Below are 27,589 nucleotides of genomic sequence, written 5' to 3'. Positions count from 1 at the left end.
TTTCCTTTAACTTGATTAGAGAGCTATCTGAGCACCGTTTAGTGCCCAGGTAATTAATTGAAAACCCCCAACACTTTCTTGCTTCAAAAGGCAGAGAGGTGGCTTTGTAGTGCTAATGGGATTGGATGCCATTTGTGGAATTTGCTTAATTGTGATGTATTGACTTTCTGCCTAAATCAGATTACTTTTATCCATATTGATTGCACAGTTATAAAATGCCAGTGAAAATCTTTGTATTAAATGTTATAAATCTCCCTACTAATATGATGTAAATGCCCAGTTTTCACTTGATGCACCAATAATAAATCAGTTCTTGCAGTTAGATCATGCACCCAAGGCTGAAGTTACTGATGAAGTAAGTTTCCCTTTTTATTTGATAGTCACTATTGTGCCACTCAGATTTGATTGGAAAATTTTCACTTCTCCATAACCCTGTCAAGGAAATCTCACTCTACTCCAACCTTTTCACAAGCCACCTTGAACAATAACACTAAATAATTACACCACTAAGCTTCACACAGCCAATATAAAACACCTTGGTGACTGGAAGCATCCGCTCCTCTATTAATTTTTTTTTCACCACCAAATTCTGTAATTATTACTTCTCTATTTAACCTGTCCCTGAAAATTTCTATGCAAATGTTTGCTTTCTGGCATCACAGTCAACATCAAAAATGGCAGTTTCAAAACAGCAACATATTCATGTGGCACTTGCTTTGAAGGTGATGCTCAAAAGCAGTGATTGTGATCAATCCTCTTTGTCTTGAGGAAGCTCCCTTGCAGAAACAAGCTATGCTTCTCAAAGAGCCACATGGATCTCCTGAAACAGCTCACCACAGAATTCCCTCCTCACTGAACACAAATCCTGGTGCAAACCCTTTGCAGAAAAAGCATTACTCCTTCACCAGGAGCTTCCTTCACCGAAAGAAGATTCAACCTGCAAGAGTGTTTTTCCATGACAGCTTTCCAAGAGCCTCAACATGCTCTTCCCTGGAGATTACTCAGAAGCAAATTGCCCATTAGCCATTGTGTGCATATGCAAGAGGTACTGGACCTGGCTGCAAATCTCCGGAGACCTGCCACAAGTGGCATTCAGTATCAGAATTCCTGGCCCCTCTACTCCTGTGTTTTCCAGGACTTAACTCTGCTTCTCCTGGTGCACCTTCTTATGGATGAGGGGTGTACTAGGAGTGAAATATTCAAAGCCAAGGCTAACAGAAATATACAAAAGTCACAATTATTTGTGAGAAACTATCCTCTGAGATTCTGGGCTTGATTCTCAAGAAGGATCTAAACACATGAATAAAATATATTGCTTTTTACTTTAATAAAAGGATGGGCTCTGTGGGCCCAAAGGTTTTCTAGTGCATAACCCCCCTCCCCTTCTCCTACAGAGTGATAATCGTCCTTGTCTTATCCTCTGGAGCAGACTGTTTTCTTCTTGCCTTTACTCTTGCTCATCTATTAGTGCGTTTGATTATTTTTACTCTCAGATGGTCAAACTTTTCAAGTATTAGAACAATTATTTTCAGCTTTTACCTAGCCACGAAGGTTGATGCTTCTTTTTCAGACCTGAAGTTCTTCTGCCGGAAAACAATGGTCTGAACTTTTTTATCCGAAGTATTTTCATTCCTGCTGCCCTGAAAAAGACACCGCCTCTTCTCATGGCTTCCCTTTTCCCAACAAAATCTCCCGTGCGTTTCCCGATGCAAAATCACATCTTTCTGCCGTCACTCACGAAGCCTTCCTATCCGAGTGCCAAATTCAAGCAGGGCTGATAGCCTCAAACTAGTGGAAGTCGGGACCGATTCCTCCACGTCTTCCTGCCCTAAACTTTGTGATTTCCCTGTTCCCCCTCCAGGCGCCCACCGGGGGAGGGGCCGCGCGACAACGGCAGTAGGTGGAAGAATGAAAGGAAGCCATAGCTGACAGCAGTTTCGTGGGAGAGAGAGGCACCCCGAGGGGTGTCTGCGGGAGACGCGCGGATGCGGCGGCGGGAGGAGCCGTGCGGCGGGGCCGAGGCGCGGAGCGGAGCGTTCCGGGCCGGCGGGCTCGGGCGGGGCGCGGCAGGCGCAGCCCGCGGCCGCCAGGGGGCGCCGGCGGCGCGGCCGGCCGGGCTGAGGGGCGCGCGGTGCCCGCGGGGCGCGGCTGGGCCGGGCCGGGCCGGGCCGGGCCGCGGGGCGGGCACAAAAGCGCCGCGCCCGGAGCCGCCGCCTTGGAGTCGGCGCCGGGGCCAGCGTGGGCTCGGCGGGCCGGAGTTCAGCGCTTAGCGGCGCCGGCACGGGCGGCTGTCTCGGGACTCGCAGGATGCCGGGGGCGCGGCAGCGCGGAGCGCGGGTGCTGTGGACGCTGCTGTGGGTGGCCGCGGTGCGCTCCTACAACGTGGACGTGGGGCGGCCCGTGGTGTTCCGGGGTCCCAATGGCTCCTTCTTCGGGTACTCGGTGCTGCAGCACTACCACGACAGCACGCGGTGGTGAGTGGCACGGCGTCGGCGGGGGGCGGCGGGGATGCGGCCGGGCGGTCCTTGCCGGGATATCCATCCGTCCGTCCGTCCGTCCGTCCGTCCGTCCGTCCGCCTGGCAGCCACATCTCCCGCAGCGGGGCGGCAGGACCCGAGCCCCCTCGCAAGGGCAGCCAAGGGGCGCCTCCGCCCTGGCTGCGGGGCCTCTCCCCGCGCTCCGTCCACCTCTTCGTGTGGGTGCCTTGGAGCCGGAGTTGTGGGCTCCGCGCCCTGGTGTGAGCAGGGAGGCATGTTTAACACGGAGCTGGATGTCCTTTCTGGGCTGGCAGCCGGCGCTTGGCATTGTGACCCAATTGTCCTCAAGCGCCGGCCGGCCCGCGGCCGATGTGCTCGGTCCCCCTCCCTCAAGGGAAATATTTAGCAGCTCATTGTCTGGACTGGGTACGAAAAAGCGCAGGGGGTACGAAAAACGATAACTTTTGCCGTGTTGATGGGAAATGTTTCCAATAGCGGTGAACTCCAGCGGGAGCAGCGCGCTCGGCGCCCACGGAGCTGAACTCCCCGCGCTCTGCCTGGCCAGGCACAAAATGCCTTCGGAGGCTGGAGAGACGCTTCCAAATCGTAGAGGAAATGTCTGTGTAACTTAAAAGAAAATAAATAAAAAAGAAGGCCGAAGATAGAAAGAAAATTTATCTACGTCCAAAAATTTGTAAAACTGGCAAGCTTCTTGTTTTCCCGTTGATTGAAAAGAGCATTGGACCATAGAGTGTTTGTTGTCTGGGTTAAAGGCTCTTTGTTAGAATTAAAAGTTATTTCTCTTAATTGGACCTAGCTGGTGTCATCTGGTATACTTCTAATGTGAGTAGGAGCCACTGATGCCAGTAAGCGTCCACAGAGCATGCCTTTATCTTTTTATACTTAGATATTCAGCTATTGATGTTGGAACTTTGGTGCACTGTGCTTTAAATAAATGTATTCATTCTAGCATACAGTTCTTTAAAAATGAATTTCTTTCACACTCTTTAGTTCACAAGTAGTTCTATGCTCTTCCTTTCCCCACTGTGGCTTTCATGGAGCATTCATTTTAAGGACTTACAAGAAGACTTTATAGAGGAAAAGCACCCTGAGGAAAGAAAAGATCTCAGTTTAAACCAGTGCTTAACTTAGGTCAGGAGTCAATGAAGAGTGCAAAGGCTGAAAGGAACTTGTATTCAGCATAGGTTCCTGGGGATTTGCAATGGTGTGAATGAAAGGCTGATCTAGTGAAGTGTGATGGGACACAAGTATTAGAATTTGTTGCTTCTTATGTAGGTATCTGTCATTCTGATTGATAATATGAATTATCCTCAGATAGCACCTGCTGGTGTGGTATTTTTGAAAGGGAAGGTGGACTAGGGAGGAGTTTTGTAGATATCCCTACTTTGTTTAGAAACATGCTGGACTTTAAGGGTTGGGCATCTGCCTGAGGGCAGGGATCTGTTAGCAGTCTGGTGCTCAAAATTAAAATCTCCAGTTATGTAAACCCTGTTTTTTTTTGGAAATGGAGCTGATTCATGGTGCCTTTGCCATGGCTTCCATAAGGAAAAAAGAAACAACAAAAAAAACAACCAACATCTAAGATCATTAAATGTTTTTAAATAAAAAAAGTTGTTAGGCTCAACACCCAGAAGGGTTAATGGCAGCTTGATATGGTCAGCATCACGAAGGACAGAAATCATGAGGGTGGTATTGTCACCACTGCTGGGAACGCTCCTCTTTTCATTGTGAGACCAGGAAGTTTGTTTTCATGGGTACTTCGAAATCCTCTTCCCACCAGACCCTGGGATGACAAGTTGGGAGAAAAATATTTTTATACTCTCCTTGATTCTCGTGTGCTATGTGCAGTTGTGCTTGTAATGTGTGTGTGCATCCTAAAGGTCAATAATAAATGTCTCCTAAAAGTATATGCAGCCTTCTTTCAGTTTTCTGAAGAAGCTCCTCTTAAAAGTCAGGGTTATTGTCTGTTTTTTTCAAGTTTTTTTCTTCCTTGTGACTTTTATGTACCCAAGGAAGAGCTATGATTTCAGTTTTCTTATGTCCATTGGATCTGTACACTGCAGTGGGAAGTAGTTAAAATAATTTATCTTCAGACAGTGGTATTTTGGGCATTGAAGGCTTGCCTGGTGAGTTTAGCACTATGTGAGCCTGCAAAAATGTGATTGATCATATCTGAGACTGATAGGGCTCCTGCCCATCTAAAATTGTTTAGTATGTTAATATGCTCTCAAGTATTTGGAACTATTCAGGGAACTCTTGCTCTTTATTGCTTGTGGGCCTGATAGTCACCTAATGTACTTCTGATCATGAGAGCTGTGTATTTTTTGGTAGCCTTGGCCGTGTACTGGTGTGTGTGAACATTTTTGTGTGTGTGTGTGTGTATATATATACACACACATAGTCACCAATTCATATTAAGATGGTATTTCTCATAGCCACACCTTCCAAGTTTCAACTCTTTGTTTTCCAAGACCACAAAGGCACCTGTCTGTATTTCCTATCTTAGGCTTGTAAGTTTCCAGTATAGAGCTTCAGGGTTTGGTGATTCTTTCAGGCATTATAGGAGCCAAATATTCATGTAGAATGAAAAGAAGGAGGGGTGGGATATTTGGTATGAAATCTTATATCAGATAAATGTGAATAGTCAGGCTGTGGCACACAGAAATTATAATGGAATATGGGCATTCAGCCAGCACAACAATAGTGGAGCAAATCAGTGCCTTTGACATTTTCTGCAATAATTGTTTGCCATGATGGTTCCATTGAACTGTTTTTGCAAATTTTCTTATCTCAAGAAAGGTATCTCAACACAGATGTGCCGAAGTTACTGTATTTCTGACAGTGTCTGCTTTTCCTTCCTTGAGTGGGTTTTATAGCTGTAAATCTTGTCAGGTTTACTCAGTTACCCATCACTAACATTTCCAGGAAGAAAACAGGTGGCTGGTTGCATTTGGAGCAGGGACAAGCTGAAGTGCTTCTACTCTCTAGATGTAATTTTGAAATTTGGAGTAAGGACTCAAAAAACAACCAAGAAATGACCTCAGGCAGTTAAAAAAAAAAAAAATTCCCCAAATAAAAGGTGTTAATAATTTGAAATCTCTGATTGCTCTTTTTAAAAAATTAATAAGATGTTACTTTAATCTCTCTCTCCCTTTCCCTCCTTATGACCCTTCTTGTTGACGCCCTCAAATCTCTCAGCAAGTCCAGGGTGACCATTTCGTCTTGTCTGGCAAAACTATCTGGCATGAAAAAGTAATGAAGTCAGTTTAGTTGCATGGTGTCCTGCTGCCAGTTTTACAATAAAGAATGAGTCTGGTTTCTCTGCTGTTGCATCATTCCATCATCCCTGCTCTTCACTGGTTTGCACTGCTGCTGAAGTAATGAAGGTTGATCTGCATCTTGGGCTGATCTACATGTGCTGTTAGCACATCATGTGAGAAGGAAGGCAGTCCAAAACTGGATGGAATAAACTTTCTAATGCAGTTTGAAAGAATAGAAAGCAGGTATTTTTTATACCTATATATAGGTATATATATACCTGCTATACCTATTCCTGTGTGCAGGACATGCAGCTGATCTCTCCTGGTTCTGCATATGTTGTGAGACTTTACAGCAAGGTACTTAGCCTAATCAGATATATTCATTAAAATGTGTTTCTTATCTAATACATAAACATCACTTTCCTAGAACTATTTTCCATGCATCTGCCTCCTTCTGAAAGTCCTTTTATGGTTCTGGAGGTTTATTAAGAGGGGTCTCTGGTTGTATGCACTGAATGATTCAATATTAAATGTGACCTTTCCTTGAACTTTTTATTTGGGCACGCACTATTGCTTCTTGTTACATAAGCTGCCCAAACAAACACTGTAGGCCTCTTTATCTGTTTCTCCACTGGTTCCAGTCACATTTATCATCCCCTGTGTATACCTTTATATAATTTCTTCTCTTTTTTTGCCAGCTTAGTCTTTAAGCTCTATTCAGCAACTTTATGGGAGCTGAAAATTTTTATTCTCTGTTATTTATCAAAGGTGTGGTAACAGACTGATGCAGTGGATACTGGGTGTTGTGTGTATAATCTAAGCAGTGATAGTGTAAATCCTGCCATGGAATTTCAAGGAACCTGAGTTTGCTGTCATTGGTCATGGATCATCCAGCCCTCCTGCTTCTTGCTCTGCGTGTAATGCATGAAATTACATTACTTTTATTTCAAGTAACTGGGGATTTTTTTTGCAAGTAACAAAGACCTTTCTAAAGAGGAGAAGCTCAGCTGGGATATGACGGTAGGCACCCTTCTCTGGTATTGCTTTTGAAATGAGCTGTGGTATGTGAGGATATTTAAAGACTTTTTTCCCCTGCCACTTAACATTGCAGTGAGGTGAGGTACCTACGGTCCTCAGTCTTTAAACTGTGATTGTCTTATCACTGCTGACGTGCTGTAGGCCAATGTTTAATGTGCTTGACATCTCTCCAGCCATTGGTCAGCTCTGCACTTTTGCTCACAGTTCCTTCTGTTAAATGCAACACTTAATTTCCAAATCTGTATGTCCTGAGAGTCAGTCACCAGGGATCATTACTTTTCTTCAGGAAATAATTTTAAGGAGCTGTGAATTTTTCTGTGGCCAAGAAAGCTTCTTGTCATCCAATAAAATTGTCTGCTGCAACTCCTTCAGTGGGATGGCCATGCAGCTGCATAGTTGTCTCAATACAGATGAAGATGTTTGTCCTTGATTGTGTGAGTATGAATGCAAGAAGAGAAAGTTAAGTGGCATTTCTGCTTACTGCTCCCTATTTTGGCTTAAACCCCAATGCGTTTTCTTCACAGAGCAGTGGAATGAGGCTGTTGCTTACGGATTTCTGTACACCTCAAGGAAAATGGCTAAAATTGCTCCAAACTCCCCTCTTCCTGTTCTTGGTTCTCTTCTTTTCTGTATAGAAAAGAACCTCTTTGCCTTGATGGGTTTTCCCCTTCAAGGTATCTTCATGCAGCTACTCACTAGTATTCTAGGGGCTTCCTTCCCATGGAATAGTATGGTTGTGGTGAGAACCTGCACTCATCAATAATCTCTGCAAAGAGTGTTACTCACATAGTAAGCCTTTTGGCAGAAGGCTGGAGAACTGCTGGTGCTCGCTTGCTGACAGCCCAAGTAGTCATGGAGAAGCACTGGGAATCTGTACTGCAAAAATAAGTCATTTTAAACAAGTGCTGGTTAAACTGTTTGGAATATGTTAGAAAGTTGTACTTCTGGCTGTATTTATATCTTCTGTGTTTATGCCAGGCAAGATTCCACATTTCTCACTGAAATGAGAGAAGAGTCTATTAGCTTCTAAGACTTGGTTTTGAAATGTATTTCTGATTTGATATAGTAACAGAGACACGTTCTCTGATTGCAGTGCTGTTTCATAGACATTGCAAAAGATTTCAAATGTGTTTTAAATATGTAGAGATACAAATCAGTTGTTTTTTTGCTGTAGGAGTCCCAAAGTATTTTGATGGAGAAGAATCATTTATCAAGGTGTGCTGAAAAATCCCATGATAGTTAAATGGGTGACTTCCCTACAACAGTTAAGGCATTACACAGAGAAACTGGTGGAAGAGTAAGCAAATCTTTTTGTTGGCAAAGGAAATACTTTTCTTTGAATAAAATTTAAGTAATTGGTATGTAACAAATACCAACCAAAAAGCGTGTGAGCCAACAGAAAACCTCCTGTTTCCCTGAAGTAACCAACTTAGGGCATGAGTGAGCACAGATCATACCAGATAAAATGAGCTCTGCAAAGGTTTCAACTGCAGAGTTTTATGTGCAAGAGTGAAAGAATGAGACAAGATCCTATGACATAGTGTGTGCTGTATATGAAATATCAAATTTGAATGCATGGGCATTCAGGACAATTCAAAATAGATTTGTCATTGGCACACATCGCTGTCTGCTTCTTTCTGTTCGGTCAGCCTGAAGAAATGGCAATGAATGTTTTCTTTTTGAAAGGTATAATTGCTCAAGGCAGCAATATTATCTGTGCCAGTAGCTTACTCAAATTGTTAATTACCAAATTTTCCCTTTAATCATTTTAAAGAGAGATAAAAGTCTTTGTAATTTAGGCTCCATTGTCTCTGTCCTCCATGTTTCAACCCAAGGTATCTTGTACACTAGTTGCTACATCATATTTGCATTTCTTAGGTTAGAGCAGAAGCTCTTTTAAACTGGAGTTCAGTGTGACCTGTGTTGTCTTATTTCTATAACAGGTCATAGAAACATGGTGTTTCCTTTTGCAGTTTGAACCTATAACTCTTTAAGCTAGTAATGTTTATTTTTGTTGGACCTCGTGAATGCCAATAAGTGAATGTTTTGCATTCATTGCCTGTGTAAATTAAATGACTGGCATTTGATTTTATATCTGCTGCCTGTCTAGTAGGATTTCCATTTAGAGTTATTTTTCAAGCTCCTTTGCGCTTGCTGCCCAAGTGTGCAGCCTTTGTAGGTTTTAGTACTTCAAGTATTTTTGGCATTAATTCTCCTCACTTGTGAAAGCATGATATGTGTTGTAGAGTGCAGGAGTGCAATTCCATCAGAATTCTCTAAATGAAACAGTTTAGCCTATAAAACCTCAGAGAAAATGGTCACTTAACACAGGGCTTTCTCATATTTTTGTAAATGTATCAAGTGCCACAGGGCAGTTTTGTTGCATCCAACATCCAGGGCAGTGTGTCAGGAGTGGAGATGTGTTCCTGCTGTGTATAGATGATGCAGGAGAGGCTCTTCTGGCTGACTCAGATTGACCCTGCAGAAGTGCACACCTTGTGCCTTCAGTCTCCCTGTGTGTACTGGGATGGTGATGATGAGTGGTGATTGTATGGAACTTCAGGTTGGAGGGTAAGGGAAAAGTTGTTTTGAACAGGGAAAGCGTCCATTTTGGGGTCGGTGCTGAGCTGCCCATCTGTGTGTGGGAGAGCTGTGTATGCAGACTGACTTTGCACTAGTAGCTCTTGAGTGGCTAAGCCAAGAGCAGTGTCTCTTTGGTTAGATGCTGCCTTCCAGGTAGCAGCCTGGGTCTGCACAGGGGACTTCTGGAGCCTTAGCCTTTTAGAGATGGTCACCCTTAGTTCTAGCCCTGGGCTTAACTTCAGTGAGGATTTTTTTACATTCAGAATCTCTGTCATGTGTAACAGGACGAGAGAATTGCAGAACTGCTGCTTAACTACCTGGTGTTCCTCACAGCCCTCCTCAGAGCTACCCTCTTCCTGCTTAACCCACCTCTTCCTCACCTGCCCAGGTCTGGGGTCAGAACCTCTTGAGAAAAATTGTCCTTTTAATGAGGAGACAGTGAAAGGACTCCTTTAATACTTGTGCTTCCCCTGTAATCCTCCTCAAAAAGCATTCCTTAGGGCCTGAGTAGATAGAAGCTGGGCTGTTAAAAGGGTTTAACTAGATCCTAACACAAGTGATTAAAAAGTGCTGACCGTCTTTCCTTTGAGGGTAACCTTATGGTCAGAGCAGGCCATTGGTGCTCCCAGAAACACTAGATCTCATGTGGGATAAATAGTCCAGGTAGTCCTCACAGACTTAAGGGTAAATGTTGGTTGATAGCAATTTATTGTGGAAGAAATTTACTTGTGTTGGTGGTTTCATTTTTTGCCGTTGTTTTTTAAAGATGTAATTATATAAAATGTTCTATGAATGGGGTGCCTCTACTTTCTAAACAAGCTTACAAATCTTGGGTGGGCTGGCTGGCAAGAATGCAGCCAGCAGGAGGTTCAGATTTTGTCTGCTTGTGGATGTATCAGTTCTGGATTGATAGAGATGTAGCTAAAACTGAGGAAAAATGGATGCCGATGCTGTTGTCCATTCTTATGCTTTCCTAAATGCTTTTGGGAAGTGTGTGGTGAGGGTGTGTCAGTTTAAATGTGGTACAATCCTAATGGAAATTTAATTTGTTAAAAATATTTTTGCCTTCACTGTGGAGAAATGCCTTTATTGTGTGTGGCATTTTCAGTTTGTGAAAACTGAAAACTGTGTTTTACAAGGTTGCTGAGAAAAGTGCTTTTGCTGGTGAAGCTCTGGCAATATGAGCCTTTGTTGGTTTTTTTTCCCTTTCCTCCTGAAATTAATCACTTGTTGCTTTGCTTTTGGTTCCAGGGTCTTGGTTGGTGCCCCCAAGGCAGAATCTAAATACAGCACCTCTGTTCAGTCCCCAGGAGCAGTGTTTAAATGTCGAGTTCATACCAACCCTGACAGAAGATGCACAGAACTGGATATGGGGAGAGGTGGGTAGTTGTGATGTTGGGAGAGCAGGAGGCAACCAAAAAAACCCCAAACTACGTTGCTAGCAGACCTTCTGCCAACTTCAGATTGGCCCTGAAATACTGAGAGGGAGCCATCAGCCTTTCCTGATGAATTTTGAACATTATTAGCAAAAGTGTTGTATTCTCTTCAGCATTACAAAATAACATCCCACTGGTGTTGGTCTTCTCCCAGTGGTGCTGCATGCCCTTTCAAGGGAGTAACCAGGTAAATGTTTTGTTTTTTTTCCTGCTAAGTTTCTGTCTTTTCTTCACCTGCTCCAGTGTGACTTTTCAGCATGTTGGTGACTATGTAAGTGTTTTGGAGTGCTACTGCCTGCTCCAGGCAGTGCTGAAGTAAGAGTACATGGGATGACCCTGGGCAATGCAATGATGGGCTCATGATATGTGGTGTTATTAGTAATGGGGTGATCTATGGGTTCCCTCGTAATGCAGCAAATAATTTCTTGAGTTTATTTTTTATACTTAAGTGGTCTCAGTGAGACCACTTGCATGCTATTGCAGGGGATCAGGGCTGACTTAAATTACTCTGGTCAACTGTCTGAGTCAGGGGAAGATGGAGGTCTAGAGTAAAACTGATCTAAAACTTTCTGCTGGATAATGATGGTAAAGATTGAAACATATTATGGTTTTCTTGGTGGCATGTTGCTTTCTCTGCCTATAAAAAAAAAAAGCATTGTTCATCTTTCCATACTTATACTAAGTAGAATTTCTGTTTATGAAGCTTACATGTGTTAAAACTGTTTTGGCCAAGTGGATTGTCCTGTATCAGATTTTAAATTGTCATGAATTCATGAGTGCTGCCTGACAGGACTACAGATTTCAGCCTCATTTTTTTTCCGTGATCTCATTTTCATGATCATATTCAGGAGGCAATCTGATATCTCTCTCACTGACTTGATGGTTTTGATGGCTCATTTAAATAGTGCTGTGATAACTGTTGGCTGTTGGGAACAGGGTCTGTCCTGTTTGTGTGTGGTGCCACTTAAGAGTGAGAGCATTAGCCCAGTTAATGCATTCAAGAACTAATAAGTAATCAGGATGCAGGGGGGAAAGAAAAGCATTGCCAAATGTTTGATGGGCAATCTCTTTTCTTGTCAGGGTTCTTTGGTAGGTATTTAAAACTCATGTGTCCTTGCCTTGCTACCTTTCCCTTTTTTTCTGTAGGCAATTCTCGGGGCATGCTCTGTGGAAAGACCTGTAAGGAAGACAGAGATGATGAATGGATGGGTGTGAGCCTAGCTAGACAGCCAAAGGCTGGTGGAAGTGTGCTGGTAAGTCATGCTATTCTTTGATCTTGTTAAAAATGTAGCTGCTGCCTGACTGAGCACATCAGGATTGTGTTTGGCAGTGACTAACAGAGTCCAGAGTAAGAGGCAGCAGATCCTGTAGTCCCTTTCTTCAAGAAGAAGTGAGCTCAGCCTGAAGATGTGATCTATAGAGGGAGGGTTACATACCATCACACCTGACTGGCATCAGCCAAGGATCCTCCTAAATCTGAAGGTTCATATATTTGAACTGAATAGATAAAATTTGTCTGGGAGGTATTCTAACAATTTGTTGTTTTTGTAGTTTGCCTGTGTTTATGTAGGAAATACGAATGCGGACATTTTCCTTGAGCATATGAATTGTGTCTCAGCAGTTAAAAGGAAAAATGTAAATTGTTCTTTGTGGCCATATTTTTCATTTATCTGTATTAATTGCCTATTAACAAGGTAGAAGAGTTGCAAATAGAGATGTCTCAACTGTGTGTGGATTGACTTCTTGTCTTCAGTGTGGTTACTGTACACATAGACAGGACAAGGAGAGCAGATGTGATCCTTAGGATGCGCAGTAATTTTTTGCAAAACTTTTCCTGTGATATTGTAAAGAGTCCTGGGCAAAAAGCCTTTCTAGAATGCATGGGTATTTTACATTATGATCAATGATTGCCTGTATATACATCCATGGTTGGGTTCTGAGTGAGTGTGTCTGCAGGGATGTTAACAGAAAAAAGAAATTTTCAGCAAAATGTGCATATTGTATGTGGCAGGCAAATGTCAAGGCTGTATCAGGGTAACCCTGACAGCAGTCTAATTCTAAACAGCACTGTTTGTGAGTAGGAAACTTTAAATAGGCCACACCTTCCTAGTGGTATAGAGACTGCCCTTGTATTTATCATCAAAAAGTCAAAAAGCTGCTAGTGAGAAAAATCTTGTGCAGTGATTACTGTACCAATCACCTGTAAAAGGCAAGAGTACAAACCTGCTTCCCTCAAAGACTTTTTTTTTATATGTGCTTACAGTCCAGGTGCTTATGCCCCAAATCTTTGTGCACCGACTTCCCTGTGGGAGAGCAGGTAAATTTGATACTTTTCTGTCACAGTACAGTGATATTTTTTTTCCCTTGTCTCTCTTGGTATATACCTTGTTACTGTGATAGGGGCTACCTTTGCTTTTCTTGGATATTTTAAATGTGTTCAGGACTAGAGGAGGAGGAGGGGAGAAAGAGAGGCATAAATAAAATAAACTGTAAACAGAGGAGAAAATTAAGGCATTCATGCTAGTGCAAACAATTAATATTTTCAAGGTGTCTCCTGAGCTGTATGTGTGCCCAGTTGTGTGTGACAACTGAGGAGTAACTTGCATTGATCAGAATAACACTACCCTTGAGAGACAGCTAGTCTCTTTCATTGTCCAGTCATCAGGCTGAAATTGACAAATTCATCCTAATTAGTTTTTAGAAGGTTGTTCATACTTTTTTTTTTTTTTAGACAACTCTAAATTTCCTGTCAAAATTATATCTTAAGAGTAGTGGGTTTGTGTATTTTGGTTCAAAGGAAAACAGGTCGTAGCTGATGCTTAGGGGTCACCTCCCTAGACAGAAGCAGTAATTGAAGAGAATGCTGGTGGGGCAAAGAGCCAAGCAGCTGCCAAGCTGGGTGCTGGCTGCCTGAATGGAGGCTACAAGGGTGAGAGACATGGGTGGTTTTGGATTAGGGCTGAGGGGGTAGACCTTGGGTTTGGGTTGAGGGGATGGAAATTTTCTACATAAAGCAGGTTAAAAGTGAAATGTAGGTGATGTAAAAGACGCAGCTGGTGGCATGCTTATTTCAGTGCATCCTTAGCTGGTGAAATGTCTCCACAAGTGACGCTGATTTAAAACAATCCTAATCCAGCCATTTGACAAGATTGTTGTCCATCACCAAATAGATCATGTCTAGATGCTGGAGAATATTTAATTATATAATTCTCATTACTATTTATCACCGAAGTCTTAAACTACTAATTATACATCTGTGCGCATCTGTGTTCAAACAGAGCCTGAAATGAATGTATATAGATTCCTTTGTGTAAGGAAATTACCTGGATGTTTCAGGTCATTGTTACTCTCTGTTTTGAGAACTTTTTACTGAAAGCGATTTGTGATTTTCCCACAGATGCTTTTCAATACATGCACTCTTCTAGCTTTAAGGATTAGCATTTCTTTAAAATGTAGCTTTTCTCTGAAGCCTATTTGAAAAACTGGTGTTCTGATAAGGTGTGTCTGAATATGTGTTCATTGCTGTATTAGCTGATTTATTTATTTTTGAATTGCTAGATAACACGAGTGTGTTTCTTTAGTTAGGAGTGTATAGGCTCTATGTTGTCCGATATTACAGCTCTGTTTACTGCGTCTCTTCCAGGGATAGCTTTAAGTCAGAGTAATAGCTTTCTGGTTAGTGGCCCTGGATAGATGGATTGGGGTTTTTTTTCCATAAACAAGTATAGTTGCCTATGTGAAATATTCATGCTCTTGACATCCTGTGTTAGATTAGCTAGTCCCACAGTTTAACTTTGGGTTGTATTAAGATGTTGTTGCCTTTGCTTTGTAGCTGCTTAGTGGCCTAATTGTTTTTTCTTTTCAGCCTTCCCCAGTTGCCTGGTAAGAGTACCAGCTTCAATAGCAGGTGCAGTAGGGAAGGTGAGGAGTGTGCCAGAGGGCTTTAGCTGATGTTTGGTAAAATGCGGACTGTGAGCCCATATTTTGCCAGGATGTTACTAAACCAGATTTTGGTGTTGGTGTGATGGATTAAATACTAAATCATCAAACAGTGAGGATATAAACAAATATAGGAGCAAGATTAAATAAGAAAGCTTCTTGCTGTTGGATATACTATCAGTCAGTCTGCATTAATCTCAGTAGTGCAATAATACGTCTGAGATTGTCTGCTCTTTTCAAACTGAAACAGTAAAGTTACTTCTTTTACTTTTGTTAGCAGAGGTACCAGGGATGTGATTTGGAGATAAGCCACATTCTATAGTCTTGCTCTTCCTAAATACCTGCCACTTCTGTCATTGTGGTGCTCTTCCTATGGAACAAAGCCCATGGTTTGAACAATATGCAGAAGAGCCAAGTGTCAGCAGTTCTGAAATGACCTATTCATTATACTGCAGCAATGCAGTGTCAGCCATCAGTAGATACCTTTCTTTGTTCAGAAATATTTTATTTTGCTTCAAGGGTTTGCATCATTTCTCCCCTGTTCTGTGGTAGAGCTGGAACCTGTACCCCAGCAGCAGCTGCTGAGCACCAAAGCATGCTGATGGTTTCCTTATTGCACAGGGATCTACCTATAACTTGCATCTAAAATAGGGTGCATAGGCTGTCAGTTGTTTGCAGTTGCCTCAAATGCAGGTGACTCACTGCTGTTCCGAAAACCTCTTCAGACCTGTGCAGTTGCTTCTAGAGAAGGAAGCCTATAGCCACATCACCTTGCCTTAGCAACATTGAATGATACAGCAATAGTGAACTGTAATCAATGTTAAATGCTTTTGGGAAGACAGAAAAACCGAAATCAGATGTGTTGTGGCAGGGAGACAAATGTGCTGATTGTCTGACAGCAGAGAAATTAGTTTCGAGGAGGAAAAGGAGCTGCTGGACTCCTGTTCATTGTGAAAATGTCAAATTCTGTAGCTGTGGCACAGGGAAGTCTGAGGAGGCACTGACTCATGTGATCAAGGGGAGTTCATCCCTTGAAGGTTTGCAGACTAAGCCAGACAGTGGTGAGCTATAGTGTGCTTGAATACACATTGTGATGAAGGTACTGAAAAGTGTTCATTAACCCGAGACTTAACAGATTGTTTAAGTGTGCCCAGAATTGCTAGACTGAGCCCATAGCCTCCAGTTGATTTTGAACACACTTCTTTCCCAGCAGCAGCTTTTTCTCTCCTTATGTTGTTTTATATTTTTTGGCCTCTGCACTTCACTCCTGAGCAAAGCCACCTGCTTGTGATAAAATGCTGCTGCTCTGCCTGACTCCATTGTTTGTACTCTTCTGAGAGAGATTAGTATGTTAATTCATGTATCTTGCAGTTTCTGAAATATAAAATATCAAGGAATTTACAATACCACTATCCTTTAACTCTTGATCTGTTTCCATTTGAATTTATATCCAGAGTTGGGGTTGACTTGACTGTCGCTGTAATGGTATATGTTTTTATGGCATTGTCTTTGCAAGAGCTGTGCATGTGTATATTTGTGCTAATAGCACAGATCTATCAGGAGAGAAACTATTTCCTGGTTTTGCTGAAAATGAGCGTTTCACATGTTGTATGTCTCTTGCTGTTGAATTTTGAATGAGTAGTGTGTGGGGATGGAAATCATAGCTGAGCCTCCTTAAGGTTCATGCTGGAGTCTCCAAGGCTGCTCTTTATTGTACTTTTCATGTGCATTTGGCTGTGGAGTGCCCTCAGAAGGATCCTTTGCATCACAGGTGGCAGCCTGCAGCATGCAGTGTGGTGAAAAACTTTCTGCAGCCCCCAGAGCCCCTCACTGTCCCTCTGTGGTAGCTGTTTGTGGAAATATGTGCCTCTCCTTGAGAACAGGAAATTAGGAAAGCATAAATATCAAACTCCAAATGTAGCACTGCTAACAGTAAAGCAGGTTTTGCACAACTGATTTTGCTCTTTGAGATTAGTATTACCTATGTATGTCTTTCTGGACATAAGTATATTGAAATCTATTGATTTCTTCAATAGATTGAAGAATCTATTCTTCAGTAGTTGGTACACTTTCCATTTTATTTAGTGGTGAGGTGACACAGCTGTGCCTGCTTTATGAGTGGATGTTACTTTTAACAATGTTGAGATGCTCCGATGGGCAGCTCTGAGTTGCTGAGGCAGAAAAGTGGGGTAGCACACAGAAATGGAAAACAGAGAGTATCTCGTCGGGGGAGGATGGGGTCAAATGTGGCATTTGTGAAGGAGGTTGATGCAAAGTCTCCAGGAAAAGTTGAAGACATATGGAGGAGATGATTTGTAGTGTAGGCTTGCTCTGTTGACATGGGGTTAAGCCTTAAATGATATGAATTTGCACATCTACAGTGACTTCAGTGTAGACTCTGACCAGCTGGAGATATGGTCTGGCATGTGCTATGTTCAAAGCCCTTGCTGTTTCACATTTCCTTTTCTTTTATTCCAAGTAAATCCTCAGCAGAAGCCAACCTGTGGTTTGGCTGGCAGCAATGCAGTGTTAGTTTTTGGAGCAAATGGGTTCTGAGAAGGTGTGAACCAGGCTCTACATTGCTTGCATGTGTGCCTGTGCATGGCAGTTGTAGCGAGCAAGTGTCCTGGTGGGTCCTGCTTTTCAGGATGATCTCATTCTTCACTATATAGCTCTGCAGCTTGTCTGCACCTTGGCTAATGCTGACACTCTTGTTGCTACAAAATCCTTGGTGTTTTCAATTCAATTCACTCCCAGTAAGCAAGGCTCGGCACATCTGCCACCAGAAGACACAGCTGCCTTTCCCAGTGGAAGCCAACTTTTGACTCACACATGCATTATTTGGTGGTTTAGCTTTCTAAGTATTCTCAGTGTCTTTATTCCTGTTCTTCACCTTTTGCTGGGTTGTATTAGTGCATCTTTAGTTGGAAAAACTTTTCTGTCTGCAAGGATTCATGCAGAGATTTTGAAATTTCCAGAATAGGCTCTGGGACCTTTTGTTTTCCTAGTTTTATAGATGTGAAGGCTGAGATCTGTGCTGCCAAGTCAGACAATGTCCTGAGCTGCAGAAGCTAGCAATGAGAAGGTACTTTAGCTAGAAACAGTGGAATGTAAGGAAAGTACAATGGATTTGTGGGGTGAAGGTGATACTGAGTGGTCCTGTTCATGCGTGCTCTGTGTTGGTCAGAGTGATCTCCTGTGACTCTGCACCAATAACCCTCATTATATGATCTGTGTAGGCATGTGCTCACCGCTGGAAAAACATCTACTATGAGACAGAGTACATCTTGCCCCATGGTTTCTGCAACATCATTCCTCCTGACCTGCAGTCCAAAGGGAAGAAGCTCTTGCCCTGCTATGAAGGTAAGGGGTCAGACCAGGAGTGGAGCTTATAATGTCCCTTGCTATGCTTTACTACTGCAGTAGCCTCTGCTACTGATTTGGTGGGGTTTTTTTTGTTTGTTTTTTTGGGTTTTTTTTGTAACATGTGGCTGCCTTGCGGCACAGCTGTGGTGACAATTGGGTTTTGGATGAAGTTGGGAGAGTAGCACAGTGACTGGGTTCTGTAACTAGTAAAGTGCATGGTTGCACTTTACTGGAGGAATAACAAGTTTCTCAATTGTGTTTTGAGGCAGCAGCTCTCCCCTTAGGTAAAGAATGAGAAGATACTGATATGATCTTATGGCCTCTTATGCTTCACTGTGACATGGAATAAAAACCCTGAATTATGTTGCAATCATGAACCAATTTGCCTGTCTTAGGGAAACACTTTCATTTTTATATTGTCATTTATCAGAGGACTGGGATAAGATGTAGAACAGGGAGAAGGGTTACTTTCCTCACTTTGGGGTACTTCTGCAACAATTTATATTAAATTGTTTCTGTGTTAAGGTCTGCGTTTGAGGTGGATGCAGAGGGAGGGCTCCAGCTCTGAGCTGTGGGTGGCTGTGCCTTTTGGTTCTGCACAAATTCCCATGTGCAATGGGAAAATTTAATTTCCCGTTCTCCAGTGCATGTGGACTTGTATATCATGTTTCCATTTTTTAAAGACTTTAGAATACAGTCTCTCCTTGGCCAAGAGCAATTAGCTAAACTAGAGGCACAGGTGTATTGTTAGGTAGAAGATATGGTATCTTCTAAGATTCCTGGCCTTGAGAGGAACATTCTGGGGAAAGCACCCTTGCTTCCTCCTTTCTTTCACTTCTTCACTGTAGGAGCTTGAGGAGGTGGGGGAGTTTGGAGGAAAAAACACAGCAGGGTTTGTTTGGCAAGACCTCTGATTTCACTTATTTGCTTTTAACTGTTTGCCCTCCTGTCCATAGCTGGCAGCAGCCAGTGGCAGGCTTGCTGCTGGCATCAGTAAGTTGGAGAGGGATAAAGCAGTAAGTGTCCTGGTAAGTTTCTCTGTTGCTGTTGAGTGGCCAGGTCCTAGCTTGGTGGCCTGTGAAGCCAGGTCTGTGACAGAACTGTGTCTGTTTCATGTTCACTCTTCTGAGGTGGCTCTGGGCTTTGCTTAGGAGTCTGCCATTGCAAACCCACATACCTTTTGGAGATGGCATGTTCTTGTCCACTGAGTGCTTCCCTGCCTGGGAACTGGTCATTATTTGCTGTGTGAGAAGTTTTGAGGAACTTGTCCCACCCATGCTGGCTGCTGTGCTGCAGAGTACATATAAGCTATGTAAGCCTTCCTGTTGTGAGTACTGTCCTACTGCATTTGTCCTTCCCTGCCTCCCTGCTCTCCTTTTTACTGTCAGCAAATCAGGATGAGGCCTCACACTGATTTAATACACTGAAAATCATCTGATATTAACTTTATGGACAATGTGCACATGCAGGAATGCCAATGGGGCTCCTTCTGAGCCTTTGTTACTGTTCCTGCACTGCCTGAAGCAGTGGTGGGGATGTGGTTTCTGGAAGAGAAGAATCACTTGTGTTTATCTATGCGTCATGTTTTTGGAGTAAAACTGCTCTTAATCTGACAGGATATTTGCCAGGAATTGCTAAAAAATAGAAATGTGTGGGCCTAGTACACGTAGAGCAGCCAGTGGAAAGTTGGCAGGGTTGATGCAGTACTATGCTGGCTTAATTTCACTGCGTGGTAAAGTGAAAATTGAAAGTTTGGGAGGACTGATTTCCACCCAGCCCCCTCACCCCATCAGACATGAAATCACAGTATCACAGGGAATGCCTGCATTTGTTTGGTCCTGATTCTTTAAATTTCAGTAAAACAAGCTCTGAGAGAGAGCTGTGATGTGTCACACAGAGGAGTTCATTGTTTAAGGTTTGCTGTGAAATAAATTTGCAGTCATCCTTGTAACTTTTTTCCTTCACTTTCTGGAAGGAGTAGAATAACTTTCCTACACTGACACTGATGAATGCCCAGCTCAAAGCATCGAGTCTGAAGTGCTCCTACACTGACAGCTTCTGTGGCCATTGCTGGGAGGCTACCAGACCTGTGGCTGCAAAACTAGGACACATGCCTTTGCCTGACAAGATTCCAGTGTCTCAGCCTTCTCTATATCTCTCCATGTGCGAATGTGGTAGACAGTAGGGTGCCTGCTTCCAGAAGCCCTGTTTTTAGTGCAGCTAAGGTGATAAGCTTCAACTGGAGAAGGGTGCAGGCCAGCTGAGTGCAAATCAGTGTCCATCTGTGGAGGAAATGGAAATTTCCTGACTAGATGGCACTGGCGCAACAACATAGTCTCGATCCATTTTATTGTTGCCTGGCTTCCCTGAAAGGGCTGTCAGAAATCTGGAATTAGAGATAATTAGAACACAGCAGCAAACTTAATAGTTAAATACAATCTCTCTGAGTGGAACTAATCTGGTTTAGATGAGCTGGATGTCCTTTGTGGCATAGCTGATGTACAGAGCCACAGTTTTCCAGGCAGTACTTTCACTTGGTTATTTTTCCCATAGTTTTAATGGCTTTCCAAAATAGGGAGCTGCCTCTTCATTTTCCCAGTGCATTCTCTTTGCAAAGAAGGGTGGCTGTGGGTACTGGGAGAGGCAGTCCAGCTGATAAGAGGAGCCGGAATGGTTTCCTACTCCTCTGTGGTAAGAATTGATGGTGGAAGTGGGGAAGACTGATGGTCCCTTTGGTTAGTAAGTAAGGGGGGGTCAGCACATGCTCATATTCATTGCCTCCAAAAGAAAAAGTAATTTTTCCCACAGGTCCAAACCACTTTTGGTTTTCTGTGAGCCATCAAAACATCCCTGCTTTGTGGTGGAAACTCAGTGTCACAATGCTAGGTCAGAAAGATTACTACTGTTTCTTCCTAGAGTAGTGGAACTCTGTAAGATAGGAAAAAAAAAGCTTTCAGCACATGGGATAGTTTACATTTTTGAGGATGATAGATTATTTTATTGCATTCTGTAGCTTAGTTTATGTTATGGCATTGAAGTTTGCTTAGAGACTGGCAGAGAGTTTTGTTCAAAGAAAAGGTTCAGGTTCATTTACCCTCAGAATTGTCACACATCAAAGCTTATTCTTCTTGCTTGTATGTTGTTTTATGCAATTACTCCTTCCTCGGTCTCATTTCTCTTGAAACCTGAGATCATCCTGGCTACAAACCACTACTATCTTTTCTTTTTTCTTGTATGCATATTATTCATGGCACATCTTCGAAGTTGCACGGGCTGCAACCTCCTCCAGACTCATCCTTATAGTGCTGCTTTGCTGTCAGCTGTTGCTGCAGTAGTTTCACGGCCTGCAGTCTCTGGAATCAGGAATAGTCAGCAGGCAGACAAGAAAGAATAAAGAGGTGTAGAAACAACAAATATGTCCTTGACCGCAGCTACTGCCTGGAGCTATGCGGAAACAAATGAATCTAACCTCATGCAAAGGTTTTTATTCAGGTGTACAAGAACTGTGTGCTGATACAATAACTGCACAATTTCCAGCTAGTTGGTTGCTTTACTTGTGGCTGGCTATGTTGTATGAGTGACAGGTGTCACTGCTGTGCACTGAAGTGGAGGTGAAGTAGGAGCAGTCTTGGTTTTCACCCCTTTTGGGCTCATCCATTGCTTGGGAGAGGCAGCCTGCTCTAGGGACCAGACAGAAGTCTGATGCAAGGATGGGTGGCACCCCTTGGCCATGGGTGCATGGGTGAAAAGGAATCTATCTTGAGTGTGGAGGCAGGTATACATCACTGCAGATGGGAGTTAGGAGAGCAGACAAAGAGGGGTAGTGTTGTGCTGAAAGGGTTAGGTGGAAATCCAGGAGCCCAGTGTATGTACTGGACTGCTGACTCCATGGGGAGGACTACATCTGTCCTGATTCCGCTTGAAATGTGGTGTGCTGATCTCTCTTCTGTGTCACTCGAGCTTTAATTTCTCAAACAGCCCCAATGTCTGAGGTGTTTGGGCCTCTGTTCTTACATTTCCACTTGTGAGATATCACGGTCTTGGCAGTGAAGACTGAAGCAAAGAGAGCCTGAAGACAGTAAGAAAGCAAATATCACCCCAGACTTCAAAACAGGCAGCCAAAGAAGCCATTCAGTATTTCAACGTTCTCTGCAGTTTCTGTTGCAAGGGGTCCCTGTTTCCATTCAGCAGTGGACCCTACATTTTCCTTAGTATCCTTTTGTTGCTGATGTATCTGAAGAAGCCCTTCTTGTTAGCCTTGATATCCTTCACCAGATTTAATTCCAAAATGGGCTTTGACCTTCCAATGGTTGCATCATGCAAGGGAGGGGATCCTGCTATAGCAAATGCAGGGCTTTTAGGATATGCACGGAATTATTTTTCAGGAAATGCTGGAGGGAGGAATCTCTTCTCCTTGGCTCTCTTAATGAAAAAGAAATGTTCACATTGATAAAGAATTATTTTTCCCCAGGCAAATACTGCCTGGAGAATCTTTGTATGGAGAGTTAACAATACAGAACCCCAACACTTGCTGAATAGCTATGGGCTAATATGGGCTTCAGTTCTCAGTGGAATTGTCATGCCACTAGGAGACCCAGCTGTGCTTCTGATCTGCTGGGATGCATATCTGCTTTGGCTGGACCCTGCCTTGGCCAAGGATATTGGGCATTTGGACTGTAATTTGTGGATCAAGTCTCTATTCTGCATGGTGTCTCCAACTGAACCTCTTTGTGCAACTGGTATGACCTCAACAAATGTCTGAAATTCTGAACACCTCTATGATGTTAGGAAGAGACTATATGTAATACAAAAGAGAGAATGGTGTGTGTGTGTGTACACATATGTCTTCATAAAATATTTTGAAAGAAGGCAGTAGTTTTCACAATTAATTCTTTCTGATCTTCAATAAGACAAAATGCAACTTCAAAGGAACTTGCTTGGTTCCAGAGGCAGTTTGCTCATTGATTTAATGATATTTTTTATCATTTAGCAATGAGTTAATGGGGCTTAAAATTAAAAAAAAAAAAAAATCACAATTATCAGGTCATATGGTAAATTGTTTTTAAACATGAATTACTGTAATATACAGGAAGTAGTGATAGTTTGGTAGATATTTGAAAACAGTACTCTGGAAAAAAAATGCAAAGGCTCTGATCCAGCTGTAAGTTTCAAATACTTCCAAGATGAAAATACTTGAATTAGGGCAGGGTGGAAAGTGATCTTCTTTTTTTCCTCTTTTTCCTGCTCCCCACCCTGAACTTAATGTGTTCCTAGAAATATTTTTTCTTCATCATCAAAAAGATACAGCAAAAATTCCTCCAGTTTAACAGGGCAAATGACTGCTATGTAAAATCCATAAACAAAAGCTGTTGAGTGCTGGTTGGGTTCCCTCTGAACAGGGAGCTCTGAGACCGTAGCCATGAAAAGCAGCAGATCTAAACTGTGCAAAAGAGACTGTTGTCTGATCATGTAGAAACACATGACTTTTTCTTAGTCACTGTCTTCTTCCTGGAGCTTGTGTCCTGAAGCACCCTTACCAGAAATGTTTCTGGGGACTTTGGTGACTGTCATTGTAGGGGAAGATGACTTTATTTCTCCTAGGTAGTAATGGGCCTGAGAGCTAAACTTCCTGGTGCAGAGTTTGTAGCACACAGGCATGTGCATCACTTTTTGCTCCCCTCTTCCAAGCTGTGGTGATCTGCCACAAATGGAAGCCTCTTCTAATGCACATTTACTGGAGCAGTGCTGCTGCTCTTTTCATGCTACTGTGGTACTGCTTGTTTAGCATCTCTGTAGGAGCACTTTGGCCTCTCTCCCCAGCTGGCTCCTTGCGATACTCCCTGATGTGGGTGAGTGTGCTGCATGGTGCACGTTAGTGGCTGATCCACTGATAAAACCCAGGAGTCTTGCATGCTGGTGTCTCTCCAGGCTGTGTGAGCAATGCAGGTGGCTCAGGTGAAGCATGTGTGCTGTGCCAGGGATGACCACAGTTTGTTTTCTTCCTTTCTTCCATCCAGAGTACAAGAAGAAGTATGGGGAGGAGCATGGTTCATGCCAGGCAGGGATCGCAGGCTTCTTCACTGAGGTGAGCCGGGGCACGTGCATGGAAGGGTTGGGATTGGTAAGTGGCACTCCTGTTGCATGCCCCAGGAGGAGATTCCCAAGCATGGCTTGGACAGTGGGTTGAGCACTGACAATGGTCTCTTTCTGCCAGCAAACACCCTCCTGCCTTGTCCAGTTTCCCAGGTGTCTGTTTCTTGCACAGTGACTGCGCAGTGGTTCATGCATAAGTGTATGTGTCTCTCAAGGTCTGTGGACAAGTATAAGTGAATTGACTCTGGAAATGTCTCCAGGGAATAGAATATGTATTATGTACATCCCAAAACTTGCATGGAGGTATTTATTTCTGTCATTAGCTCTTTACTGCAGGTGATTGTAAAACAGTCTCCTGAATAATTTTGTTTTTGTATGTGTACATGTGCATGAATATAATGCATATATATACACATACATACAGAAGATAAACACTTTTTCAGTTCTGCTACTGTTCTTTGTTGCAGAAATATGGAGAAAAAATAGTGTGGTAGAATATACGCACCACAGTTCTAAATAGTTTATATAATAATTCTAAATACTAATTTTTTTCCTGGACAGAAGTCTATCAGACATGTTTCAATTTTGTCAAGAATTAATTTGTTCACTCATGCATGGATTTTTTTTTTTGTTAGTGTTTCTGAGTTGTGGCTTTTTTGCTTGTTTGTTTTGGTTTTATTTAAAAATTTTTATGAACACATACCCACTCCTAATTACATATATGTACTGATCTACAGAATGTATTGTCCAGACTGATACAACTAGAATAAAGGTTTTCTCTTTCAGAAATTGCCTTCTGCCATTTCAGTAAACTGGGATGGCAGGAAATGTTGCCACAAAGGCACGTCTGATAACTGGATGTTCAGCCAGCAGCAGCTGTTTCCTGACTTGCCAGCTCTCCCAAGCCTGTTTCTGTTCCCAGGCTTAAATTCTCCTTTGCTACCTAGTTCAAAAGATACCTTTGAACTTTTATCACTTCAGCCTGATGGCAGCAGAAAATGCAGATAAGTGGGTTTTGGGGTCAAACAGGCAGTCCTTTATCATATATTCAGTGCTGTGGATTGTAGTTGTTCCTGTCAGTAAGTGACCTGACATATGGTATGGCCCATAATGAGGAAAAAGCTATTTATATGCACATCCTGCTCTTTGGTTGGTTTTGCAGTCCTGTTCCTATAGTCTTATTAGGAGAATTCCTTGTTTTACATCTCCCCTCAAATGGAGCTGGTCACCTGAAGAGGACTTGGATATAATAACAATTTCCCACAAGGATGGAGTCCACCCATGACTTTGCATTGAATGGAGATATGAGGAAAGCAGCTGTTCATATGTCTTTTTTGGGGATGGAGAACTTCCTGAGCGTAATGCTCCTCAGGCTTAATTTAGTCCATTGCTGGAGGTATTTAAAACCACATCCAGGAGCAAGGATGCTGGATGGTTTGGGACAATGTTTTGTGAATTTCTCTTGAATGTAAAAAAATCTTGGATTTTGACTCAAAAACATTATCTATGACCATCTGCCTTTGAATGCTGGATCAAGCTGTGCCTGATTTCTATGGTCTTTTAAAATGCTCAATGACTCCAGTTGTCTGTAATGATCCCAAGCCATTTCATGATTCTATGATGACTCTAAAGCCAGGTTGTCTCTCAAAGACCAAAGTGTATCTGATAACAGAGCTGGGCAAAATGTTCCACATAGGACATAATACACATCCTGCTTGCTGAGTGCATGGCAGCTGTTTATCTTCGTAGTTGTAAAATCAAAATCCTTTATGCTGTTTCCATCATGTTTGGTTAGTATAGCATGTCAGCCAGCACTCAGCATCTGGTCCTGAGTAATGGGTTCTGGGTGGGCTGGAGTACTGCTGTCCCTGGGTCTTCTGAAAGATGTTTGGGAAAGGCAGCAAGTGGAGAGATTTTTTTGAGAACTATGTTAGCAGGGATAAGCTTGATGGTTAGTACAGTTGAGGAAAGTCTTCTGTTGGAGCAGAAGAGCTGAGCAGAAGTGGACCATAAAAGGGCAATATGTTGATATGGTATATGCAGGGACCTCCATGTTTGGGAGTAAGGAAGGACACGGTTCAAATTCACAGAGGGGAGGTTTTTACAGATGGACTTATTGGTGTTTTAAGTAAATATCCTGTCCCTTCTCCATTAATGTGGAAAGTTTTGATTGTTATTTTTTCCTCCTACCCTTTTCCCAACACACTTCTGTTTTTTCCTGTTGTAGGAATTGGTCATCATGGGGGCACCAGGATCTTATTATTGGACAGGAACTGTCAAAGTACTGAATCTCACTGACAACACATATTACAAGCTGAATGATGATGCTGTGATAGCCAGGAGGTACACATATCTTGGTAAGCAGCTCTCCAGTGCTCACTGTGAATAGGAAAGTGCCCAAGAATATTTCAAGGCTTTGATGCTATAAAGTTGATACTATCTTGTTGTTTTTTTTTTTATGGTGATGAAGAGTATCTTTATAAAAAGTGCAAAAGGAAGAATATTTGAATTAAAGTGATACTTATCTGGAAGCAAAGAAGCATTCAAAATACTCAGTTTTTCTCTCCTTGTTCTAACACCCTCCCCCACTACCTTGCTGTAATTTTTTTTTTTTTCCCACTAATATAGAAAAGGCATTTTAATTGAATAGCACATTGGATTGTGGTGGGCTTCTTAACTTTCCTGCCTTTGCCCTGTAATGGGCAAGTTATTTGTCACCAGTTAAACCACATCTACTTACATGCATCTTTAAAATGGATACAACAACCAACTACAGAATTTGTATTGCAGATGCATTTATTTCAGCTAGAATAATGCTATCTAAATGTGTCATTGGCAACTGAAGGAAGGTGTGAAAGGTTTGGTTATAGGTACATCTTTAACTCAATTGGTTTTACTTGCTCTAAAACCAGCTAATGTCCCTAAAATGCTTAAAGGCTTCCACCTAATCTGAAGTGTTTAAGACTGTTCAGACCTAGAAGGCATTTCAGCAGTTTGATACTGTTTGACTAAAGTCTTGCAGTGACCTCTCATTTTCCTCTTAACCTTTAACATTTAAAAAATCCCATCATTTTGGAGATACTGCTTGGTGATTGATAAATGAATTGTAAATGTTTACCTGTTTACAGACACAATTTGTTTTGCCACTGATAGACTTGAATTATAGGGTTTGTCATGTTGATTAGAGCCTCATAATTCGTAGCAAAAGAGCAAATACAAAAGAGCTTTAGAGGGAAAACTGCTCTACTCAACCTTAGTTATTATATATTAATGTATCAAATAAAAAGGAATCTTTGATCTTTTTCTTTCAAATGCACACTTTTTTTCTTTGATGTATCATCCCATTTTTTTTCTTGCCTGGGCAAAAGTCTTTTTA

At 42.4% G+C, this 27,589-nt stretch overlaps 1 protein-coding gene across 3 annotated transcripts in view; it reads left to right on the top strand.

Annotated features, from left to right (window-relative positions):
* The first annotated feature begins 2,161 nt into the window (after window positions 1-2,161).
* Window positions 2,162-27,589, top strand: part of ITGA9 (integrin subunit alpha 9) — a 218,944-nt gene continuing 193,516 nt past the window's right edge. The window contains exons 1-6 of one of the 3 annotated variants that reach the window (XM_086844215.1): window positions 2,162-2,474; window positions 10,631-10,758; window positions 11,962-12,068; window positions 17,994-18,117; window positions 24,138-24,205; window positions 26,441-26,570. In XM_086844215.1, the coding sequence (XP_086700341.1) occupies window positions 2,308-2,474; window positions 10,631-10,758; window positions 11,962-12,068; window positions 17,994-18,117; window positions 24,138-24,205; window positions 26,441-26,570 (724 nt within the window). In that variant the 5' untranslated portion in view covers window positions 2,162-2,307. Of the gene's footprint in view, window positions 2,475-10,630; window positions 10,759-11,961; window positions 12,069-17,993; window positions 18,118-19,076; window positions 19,149-24,137; window positions 24,206-26,440; window positions 26,571-27,589 lie in introns of those variants that run through there. The other 2 variants (XM_086844226.1, XM_086844237.1) reach the window with 2 other exon arrangements.

The sequence above is a fragment of the Cyanistes caeruleus genome, chromosome 1, assembly GCF_971803275.1.
Source record: "Cyanistes caeruleus chromosome 1, bCyaCae1.hap1.1, whole genome shotgun sequence".
In the NCBI taxonomy this organism is placed as follows: domain Eukaryota; kingdom Metazoa; phylum Chordata; class Aves; order Passeriformes; family Paridae; genus Cyanistes; species Cyanistes caeruleus.
This window is presented reverse-complemented; position numbering and strand designations above follow the sequence as displayed.